The sequence below is a fragment of the Chlorella variabilis genome (assembly GCF_000147415.1).
Source record: "Chlorella variabilis unplaced genomic scaffold CHLNCscaffold_17, whole genome shotgun sequence".
Classification (NCBI taxonomy): domain Eukaryota; kingdom Viridiplantae; phylum Chlorophyta; class Trebouxiophyceae; order Chlorellales; family Chlorellaceae; genus Chlorella; species Chlorella variabilis.
The window spans coordinates 794,457-803,201 of NW_005435071.1; the positions used below are offsets into that span (position 1 = coordinate 794,457).

The 8,745-nt window shown below is 69.7% G+C and overlaps 2 protein-coding genes across 2 annotated transcripts in view; one reads left to right on the forward strand and one right to left on the reverse strand.

Moving 5' to 3' along the window:
• Positions 1 to 2,498: 2,498 nt before the first annotated feature.
• Positions 2,499 to 5,795, reverse strand: CHLNCDRAFT_58547 (expressed protein). The gene is made up of 11 exons (XM_005845629.1): positions 5,548 to 5,795; positions 5,290 to 5,452; positions 5,091 to 5,139; positions 4,720 to 4,836; positions 4,353 to 4,443; positions 4,053 to 4,184; positions 3,748 to 3,819; positions 3,495 to 3,584; positions 3,173 to 3,291; positions 2,868 to 2,991; positions 2,499 to 2,744 (listed from the first exon to the last, which is right to left on the reverse strand). The coding sequence occupies exons 2-11, from the start codon at positions 5,378 to 5,380 to the stop codon at positions 2,643 to 2,645; spliced, it is 987 nt and encodes a 328-aa protein (XP_005845691.1). The 5' UTR covers positions 5,381 to 5,452; positions 5,548 to 5,795; the 3' UTR covers positions 2,499 to 2,642.
• A 274-nt stretch (positions 5,796 to 6,069) lies between these two features.
• Positions 6,070 to 8,745, forward strand: part of CHLNCDRAFT_58548 (hypothetical protein) — a gene marked incomplete at both ends in the record, with an annotated part of 4,532 nt that continues 1,856 nt past the window's right edge. Inside the window, 7 exons of the mRNA XM_005845532.1 lie at positions 6,070 to 6,316; positions 6,347 to 6,418; positions 6,685 to 6,964; positions 7,218 to 7,335; positions 7,576 to 7,647; positions 7,869 to 8,158; positions 8,341 to 8,446. Of these exons, the coding sequence (XP_005845594.1) occupies positions 6,070 to 6,316; positions 6,347 to 6,418; positions 6,685 to 6,964; positions 7,218 to 7,335; positions 7,576 to 7,647; positions 7,869 to 8,158; positions 8,341 to 8,446 (1,185 nt within the window). The remainder of the gene's footprint in view (positions 6,317 to 6,346; positions 6,419 to 6,684; positions 6,965 to 7,217; positions 7,336 to 7,575; positions 7,648 to 7,868; positions 8,159 to 8,340; positions 8,447 to 8,745) is intronic.

Below are 8,745 nucleotides of genomic sequence, written 5' to 3' on the forward strand. Positions count from 1 at the left end.
GCGGCGGCGGGGTGCGGGAGGGGGGGCGGCAGTGCAGGGCGGCACCAAGAACTACAGCAAGAAGGTGCTGCAGTTCTTCCAGGTGCTGAAGGGCGCTGGCGGTCAGGACATCCTGTGCCGCTGCGTCAAGCGCAGCGGAGAGTGGCGGTGGTGCCCCGTGGTGCCGCTCGAGGAGCTGCCCCGAGTGATCAAGGAGCACCACGAGCGGGCGACTGGCTTCAGCGGTGTGGGCGGCACTGTGGCTGTATAACCGGTAAGGGTGGCAATTGCAAGAACCATTGAAAAAGTGTGCCTTGTACGCTTTGCCGTCTCCGCTGGAAGGTGCTGCCGCCTGTGGCGGCTTCATATTTCCTGTTCATTTCTGTTGTTCGGTCTCTCTGTTCGTGTTGGTTGGCTTGTAAGAGTTGTATTTCTGACGCTAGAGAGGTGAGATGACAGCGGGAGCGTTGAAGCGTGCATGCCATCACGTGTGCAAGCAGCCCCGCTCCGCCCCGCTCAACCCTCAAACAGGGCTATATGGGGTCAGTTCACGTATGGGAGGGGAGCGCCGCGCGGGCTGCCAGGAGGGAGCGGGGGCGGGGGTTGCCCAATCGGGAGGTGCCACATCAGCGGGCAACACATGCGCAGCGTGGGCTGACATTTCCAAACCACGCGCCAGCGGACTTCCGCCCCGTACTCCAATCACTCCCAACCCTCTCGTAGAGTTCCCGCAGCCATGCGTTTCGCTGGTGTGCTCGTGGTCGTCCTGGCCCTCGGGGCTTCCGTGCAGGCGCAGAAGGCCTCCTTCTCGAACAAGGACGTGGAGAACGTGCTGATGCAGTTCATCCAAGACCTCAGCGAGAGCTTCGATGGCGCGGCCTCCACCAAGCGCCGGCTGCTCACCCTCGGCGGCGAGGCAAGGCGACGGGCCCGAGGCAGGGGCATGGGGTGCTGCCTGGCCAGCTCGCCTCCCTCCCCCTGAACCTGGCGCCCCAGGGAATGCGTGCCTCACCTTCGGGTAGGCCGCCAGCACCATGCGCCGCTCTCAGCAGCATCCATCCTTCTGCTGCCGCCGCCACCGCTGCCGCAGGGTTCGCTGCACTCGTTCCTGTCCGGCATGCTGGGCGAGGGCTGGCAGAGCCTGGTGCCCGAGAACTGGTCCCTGCCCTCCTTCGACTGGTCCAGCCTGGGCGAGTTTGGTGAGCCAGAAAAGAAAGCCACCGCTCATCCACTCGCCCACCCGCGCCGCATCACTCTCCCACCTGTGCCAACCTCCTCGCCCGCTCGTCTGCCCTCCCTCCTCCCCTCCCTGCCCTCTGGCGCAGAGTACTCCAGCAACCTGGGCGACTTTCTGATGAACCACGACCTGCGCAACCTCACCGACATCCGCTCGGCTGCAGACCTGCACGAGAGCCTGGCGGCGGTGGAGGCAGCCTTCTGCACGCCCGAGAGGTGGGCACGCACCCAGCCCGCGCCCGCCTCGCTGCCCGGCTTGCCTGCTGCCAGCAGTCCGGCCTGGTGCCCCGTGCATGCGCAGCGCCTCGCCACCACCGTTGCCCGCGTCTCCTGCCTCCCCCGCCCTCCGCAGCTTCAAGCCCACCGCCAAGGTGCCCGCCTCCTGCTCCGGCCCCACCGTCACCATCTCCCTGCAGCCCAAGGTGTGCGTCCTGCAGGCCGCCACCAAGCAGGTGAGAGCCCCGCTGCGCCAGGGAGAGCGCACAGGAGCAGCTCGGAGCTGCAGCCATGCCGCTAGCCCCTTGCACGCTTCGCCGCCCCTCGCTTGCTTGTCGCGTGTCGCACAGCGGACGCCCCGGCCCCCTCCCCTCCCCATGCTCTCCCCTGCGCGTGGGTGGTGCAGGTGGTGTGCGAGCCCGCCAAGCTGGTGCTGACCAAGACCCCCGGCAGCTGCACCCACAAGTACATCAGCGCCGCGGAGTGGAAGGGCAAGGTAGGGCGCCCGGCAGTGCCCGCCCGCCTCCCGCAGCCGAGCAGCCACCCGGCGCCTGCGCTCTGCCCCCCTCCCCCCTCTGCCTCCATCGTTCCGATGCGCGGCTGAGCTTGCTGCCTTGTACCCTGCCTGCATTTTGCCGCTCCAGGAGTGCAAGATTGAGAAGATCGCTGGACTGGCCAAGAACGCGACGGTGGGCGGCGGCAACAAGCTGGTGCCCCTGCCAGAGGTGGACTTCCACCACGCGCATGCGCCCTCACCCGCCCCTGCCCGCAAGTAGCCGCCTCTTCCCCCCTCTGCGGCCACCTCTGCCTCGCCAGTACTGAGCCCGGACCCCACGGCTCCCAGCAGCCGCGGCTGCAGGCTGACTGGCCACGAGCGAGGTCCTGGGGGGCTGTCCTGCATCTGCCTGCCCATTGTTTTCACCACGCATGCTGCGACCGTTGCTCGCCATTATCCCTGTTGACACGCCCTGCTTGTAAACCGTGCCGGAGATTCCACCACCTGGTGCAGCGCTGAGGCTGGCAGGCCGCCGCCACCTTGGCATGCGCAGCCCTGCCGCCCAAGGCATGCGCAGGAGCAGGTTTCAACACGCAGGGTCTCAATTGCAAAGGTCAGGGCGAACAAACAGGCAGGTGCAGATTTTGTGGCTATCCGAGATGAAGTGCTTCAGAATTGCTGCTGGCAACTTTCCAGACTGACATGCCAATGCCGCTCAGGAGGAGGCCGAGGCGTTGGCGCCGCCGCCGCCGCCAGCATACCCGTCCAACCCCCCCATGCCCTCGCCCTCAGCCCACACGTAGGCAGCAACCACGGCCTGCAAAGAACAGCGGGTGCCGCCTCAAGAGCGTCCCCCAAATGCGGCCTGTCATGCGTGGGCTCGCTGCTGCTGCTGCTGCTTCTGCTACGTCAGGGCCGGTTTGATGCGCTGCTGGCCCACCTGCCAGGTGAGCAGGCAGATGTAGGAGAAGAGCGCCCAAGGGGCCCAGCCGCCGCCACCGCTGCTGGGGCCCCACACCTCGCGCTCGCCCTCAGTCAGGCGGGCGGCGTGGCGGCGCGCAAAGCTGCGAAGGCCAACACCGGTGGGAGACACGTGTGAGGCGCAGGCAGGCACACATGCCTGCTGTATGCAACCGGCTGGCTGGCCTGCGCCGTGGTGTACTGCATTGCTGAGCTGCGCAGCTGCTGACACGAGTGCCGAATGCGGCGGCGGTTTGCGGGGTCACCAGGTGCCAGCTGTCCCACCTGGCTCGGGCGGCGCGCTCGCTGGTGGCCAGGGCCAGCGTGGTGAGCAGGAAGCCAAAGCAGACGGCGGCCCAGGCGCCCAGCGCGCGGCACGGGTCCAGGCCGGCGGGGAAGGTGGCCTGCACTTGCCCACCAGGTGGGAGTACAATTAAACCAAGCATGGAGCTGCAGCTATTATATACAAAGCAGCTATTATACAAAGCATGGAGCCACCACTTGTTTGCGCCCGCCCGCTTGTGCGGCCTGGGTGTTCCCTGTCAATCAAGCAAGACGGCTCCGGCTCACGCCACCTGGCGCCACTTGGCGCCGCGCCGCGCCGCACCTGCTGCCCCTTGATGCCGGCGCCCACAGAGAGCGAGGTGGACAGCAGGGAGGCCAGCCGGTCGGCCAGCCCCCTCAGCAGCGCCTGCACCTGCGGACCAGCATGAGCAGGGGGTGCAGCAGCATGCGGTGCATGGTGCAGGGCCCTCTTGAACTGAAGCTACAGGGGCACCTCCACAGCAGACCCCTCCCCTTTCTTTCTTTTGTGCGGCAGGCTGTGAGCAGCGCTGGCGGGGCCGGCGTGTGGACCATGCCTGTGGGTTGCAGAAGAAAGGGGCGGCACACTGGGCCTGGTTGTCTCGGATGGCGCGCCCCACCAGCGCCAGCTGCACGCACCAGCGCCGCGCTGCCGATCATCGGTCGCATGGCGCAGCCAGCGCACGCAGGGGGCACGGCAGGGGCACGGCGTGCAGCCGGACGCGATTCGCACGTCGCCAGCTGGCGCCCCCGGCGTGGCACTGCAGCCTGCCTCTGGGTGTGTGCCGTGCTGCCCTGCTGTCACCACCATGCACCACCCATGCAATGCGCACAGTACCACCACCGCCCTGCTGCCCCTCACCTGCACTGGAATGGTAAAGAAAAAGTCGCACCAGCCCAGGCCGGTGACCAGCATGTAAGGCAGGCGCAGGCCGTTGGCAAGCTCCCACAGCACGCCTACAAGCCCCGGCGCGGCGGCGCCGCCGCCGAGCGCCTGCGAGCGCGCCGGCCAGGCACGCACGGGGCAGCGCACGTGGGGCCGGCTGGGCACGCGCTGCGCGGCCAGTGCTGCGTGCAGCAGGGGGCAGCCTGCAGCAAGCGAGCGCTCTCCCAAACACCCCGGCACACACAGGAAATGTTCGAAATGTGCGGCGGCCCCCACCTGGCCCCGCCTGGCCATCTGCACCAGGTGCAGCCCCTCTCCGGGCGGGTGCACCGCAAACACGACCTTGGTGAAGCTGATGATCCAGGCCCTGCGCAGGTGGGCACAGGCAGGGCCAGCGGGGGTGCACCTCGGCAGGCATCGCGTGCGCCGTATGGATGGGAAGGGATGGAAGGGAGTGCAGGCGGGCAGGGGTGGGGGTGCAGCGTGCGGGTGGGCCCAGAGCAGATGATGGGAGCACGGGGAGGGAGGAGACCTGGGCCTGGATCGCTGCCTCCTCCCCGCCCGTGCTGGCCTGTACGGCCCGCACGTACCGCCTGCACGTACCGCCTGCATGTCGCTGCCCTGTACTGCTCCCACCTCGCACCTGTACTGCAGGTAGAACTCCTTGCCCGCCACCAGCATCACGTACACCGGCTTCAGCCCCACCGCCGCCATCCACACGCTGGCCTGCAGCAGCGCCAGCGGGGTGGCGCCCAGGAAGCTGCGGGGCGGGCAGGCAGGTGGTACAGGGCAGCACGTGAGCGGCCGCAGCGTCGCAGGCATGCTGCACAGGGATTTCGGTGTCACGCAGCGCCGTGGCAGGCTGCGGTGAGCAGGCTTCTGGTGCGTCATGTGGCAGAGGCGCGCCATGTGGCAGAGGTGGAGGAGCAGCGGCAAGCGGAGGGGCGGCAGAGCTGCTGAGTGGGTGTGGCACGTGCGCCAGGAAGGCCGGCAGCCAGCGCGGGAGCAGCTCACCGCCACACGTCGTAAGCCCACAGCAGCACAAAGGCGACGGCGCTGCGCACTGCACGGGGAGGAGCGTGCGTGCTTGGCGGCGAGACGTCCCGTTTCCCAGCCTGCCGTGGACGGGAGGCGAGGCTGGCGCCACACCATGCATGCGCCGCCCCTCGAGGGCAGCTCCCCCCGCGCTGCCCCCCACGCCGCCCCGACTCACTGTCTGCCTGCGCCAGGCGCTGCCGCTTCTCCTGCTGGTACTCAGCCTCCAGGGAGGCGTCGCAGAAGCGAGCCCAGGGCGTCAGCAGCATCCTTCAGCCCTCAATCGTGGAAGAGGGGAGGGCGGACGGGGGTCGGTCGGTCCAAGGCGGCGGCGGGGAGCTCTGCAGGCAGGGCGTGGCGCTGAGGCGGCGGTCTGTGCAGGTGCCAGAAGCATGGCGGCGCTAACAGCGTGGAGCACCAAAGCTATACAACTCACTCTTGCGCTCACGCTCCCAGGCCGCCAGGTCACCAGGAGGGTTCTTGGTACTGCCACCTCTCGGTTATGCCCAAGCCGATCCCGGAATGGAGGGCACATGTCTCTTCTTTCCATGCCAGCCAGGCAGAGCACAAGCAGGCGCAAGCTGGCTTCGCGCTGGCTCTCCACCCCCCATGAAAGAGGGAGCAGCTGCCTCACGTCGCCCCCGATCGATCCCACAGGTCCATTAATGGCCCAAACTACGGGGGACACCCTGAAACGGGTTCTGTCGGGAGCTGCTGGGTGTTTTGGTCGGGGATGATGTAACAGGTTATTCTTCCGCAGCATGGTGCGCAGCGCAGCTTCGTTTTGAGCCCCACGCGTTTCAGAAGCAGCAATTGCAGCGCCGGTGCGCCCGTGTGCCCGTTTGCCTCCGCAAGTCCTGAACGTGGGGCTCCACCTCCCGCTGTCGGCGCTTCGAGAACCCCGCTGCCGGTTTTTGCGTGCTCACCGACTTCCCCGAACGATCTGGAGGCGACCGGGATGGCACTTGACGACCTGCCCCCACTCGGGAGCAGGGAGCTGGAGGCCCTGCTCATGGAGGGCCTCAAGCCGCTAGACGAGGTGCCCTACCCTCTCATGGACCAACCCTCCGCAGAGTGGCTGCTGGACCCGAGCCCCGCAGGCGAGCCAGTGCCGCGCCGCCACCCCCTGCTGCCGCCACGGGCTGCCGCCACCACAGCTGGCGGTCTCGCCCTGGCCTGTGGCCCCCGGCAGCCGGTAGTGGAGAGTACCTGACCCCGCTCGCGTGCGCCTGCAGGGAGCGGCGCCCCGCTGGCTGGCGCACCCGCGGCAGCGTTTGGCATGACCAGCCCTGGTGCTGACACGTCAGGTGAGGCACCCGCCTCTGCTGGCCGGCAGCAGCTTGTTTCCAGCCCTTGCAAGGCCCCTGTCTTGGGTGCACGGAGCGGGCGGCCAGCTGCCCCTCCTGCACCGCATGGCAGGGATCCGGGAGGCCCGCGGGCCGCACCGGCGCCTCTTTCCGCGCAGAGATGCAGGCGGGACAGCCGGCCGCCGCTGTGTCTGCCCTCCCCCCACCCACCACCACCCACTGCGCTGCTTGTTGCCGCCCTCCCTCGCCCTGCCCCTGCCCCGCAGCCCTGCCGGCAGCCCTGCCAGACATGTTTCTGGATCCCTTCATGGGGTCCATGGCAGACTTTGTGCCCATGCCGCCCCTGGGCGGCGACACCTTCATCCCGCCCCCCATGCAAGCCAGCAGCGGCGACGGCAGCGGCGACGGCAGCGCGCACTACGGGCTGGCGGCGCCAACCAGCAGCGGCGACGCCGCGCCCACGTCGGCGCCGCGCAAGGGGCGCGGCGCGGGCGGCAAGAAGGAGCTCAGCGAGGCGCAGAAGGAGCGGATCAAGGCCAAGAACAGGTGGGGGCTGCCCTCCGCTCCCTGCCGCCGCCCTCCGCTCCCTGCTGCCGCCCTCCCCTCCCTGCTGTTGCGGCCTGCTGCTGGCAGCGGCACTCGGGTGTTTTTTTTTGGGCGCAGGGACGCCTCTGCACGCGCGCCCATCTGCCGCATGCTCACCCCTACACGACACCAACGGCGCGCCGCGCCTCAGAACAACACGCCCACACACCCGCCCACACGCCGGCCCATGCGCCCTCGCCCCTCTCGGCTGCAGGCGCGCCCAGAACCGCTACCGCGAGAAGCAGAAGCAAAAGGCGGTGGCTGCGGAGCAGGAGTTCAACGACACAGCGGTGCAGCTGGAGCGCATGCGCCTCGAGAATGCCCGGCTGCAGGTGAGGGGGCGCGGCGATGGGCTTGGGCTGCCGGCTGGGCTGCCGGCCGGGCTGGGCTGCCGGCCGGGCTGGTGCATGGAGGCGGAGGCGGCGGCTGCGGTGCGGCCCGGGCGGAGGCAGAGCTCGGCGCTCGGCCCTGCCGGCAGCGGCGCGCCGAGGAGGGTGTGTGCAGCTGCCACTCCCGCTCCCGCCCGCCCCTTGACCCCGCCGGCTCCCTCCCCGCCGCCCCGGCCCCTGCAGGAGCAGCACGCCGCCATGCAGAAGGTGCTGAACGTGCGGGAGAGTGCGATGGAGGTGCTGCAGGCGGGCAAGGTGCGGCCCCAAACCTCCACGCCCACGCCTGCCCTTGCCCGCCCCCCCGGGGGCTCCGCCCAGCTCAGTTCGCGCCTGCCTCCTGCGCTGGGGCTTGTGGTAGACTTTCTTCCCGCCGGTTTGTTTGGGCTTGTGCGCCTCCTTGGCGGCTGTGTGTTTTCGCGTCGCAGCGTCACACCCGGCCCAACCCCTGCTCGCCGTGGTGGTTGCCTCCTCTGCAGGCGGCGGACGAGGAGGAGCGGCAGGCGGCGGGCGAGGCGACGCAGGCGCTGCCCTGCGGCTGCTCCACCCCCGAGGCGTGCACCTGCGAGCAGGCGGCAGCGCCCGCGGGCGCCCGCCCCCCCTCGCAGGCCCTGCAGCAGGCGGGGGCGCACAAGGGCGGCAAGCAGGGCGGCAAGAAGGGCGGCGGCTGCCCGCTGACGGGCCTCACCCTCAGCCAGATCGCGGAGCTGAAGAAGACGCCGCCCGAGGTGCTCAAGCAGAACTGGAAGAGCATCGCGCAGCGCCTCGAGTGAGTTGGCTCCCGCCGTAACGCCCGCGGCCCGCCGCCGCGCCCTCGGACGCGGCCCGCCGCCTCCCGGCCCGTCGCAGCCTGCCTCCCCGACGCCCGGCGCCGCCCCTCTCTCACCCCCGTGCCCGCCTCGCCGTCTGCTCCCCCTCCCCGCTCCCGCCCCCGCCCCCTCGCCGCCGCAGGATCATCCTGCAGCAGAAAGCGGCGGCCGAGGGCAGCGCGGACCCCAGCCTGGTGGCGCGCACCGAGGCGCTGGATGAGCAGCTGTCGGAAGTTCTGTACGAAGGGGTGAGTGAGTGGAGTAGGGCATGCGCGGGGGGAGCACAGTCCTCACCCGCCCGCCTGCCTGCCTGCCTGCCGATTGACCGGCATGCGCGCGTCTCTCCCCGCCTGCCAGCCTGGCGCCGCGCCCCGGCCGCCGCGCCTGCTCTCGTCAGCTTCCTGGGGGCGCCCAGACAGGCAGCTGCTGCTTGTTCCTGGCCTCGCCGCGCCGCGCCCTCTGCCTGCCTGGCTCGCTCCACGTCCTCACTGCCTGCCCGCCTGCCTGCCCCGCCCACCTGCCTGCCCGCTACCCCCCCCCCCCCCCC

Coding starts and splice junctions, on each gene's coding strand:
- CHLNCDRAFT_58547 (XM_005845629.1), bottom strand. CDS start 5,380: ATGCTGCTGACGCCCTGGGCTCGCTTCTGCGACGCCTCCCTGGAGGCT. Junction 4,837..5,090: donor TGGGCTTACGACGTGTGGCG/GTGAGCTGCTCC, acceptor CCCGCCCCGCAG/CTTCCTGGGCGCCACCCCGC. Junction 2,745..2,867: donor TCTGCCTGCTCACCTGGCAG/GTGGGCCAGCAG, acceptor TGTTCTTTGCAG/GCCGTGGTTGCTGCCTACGT.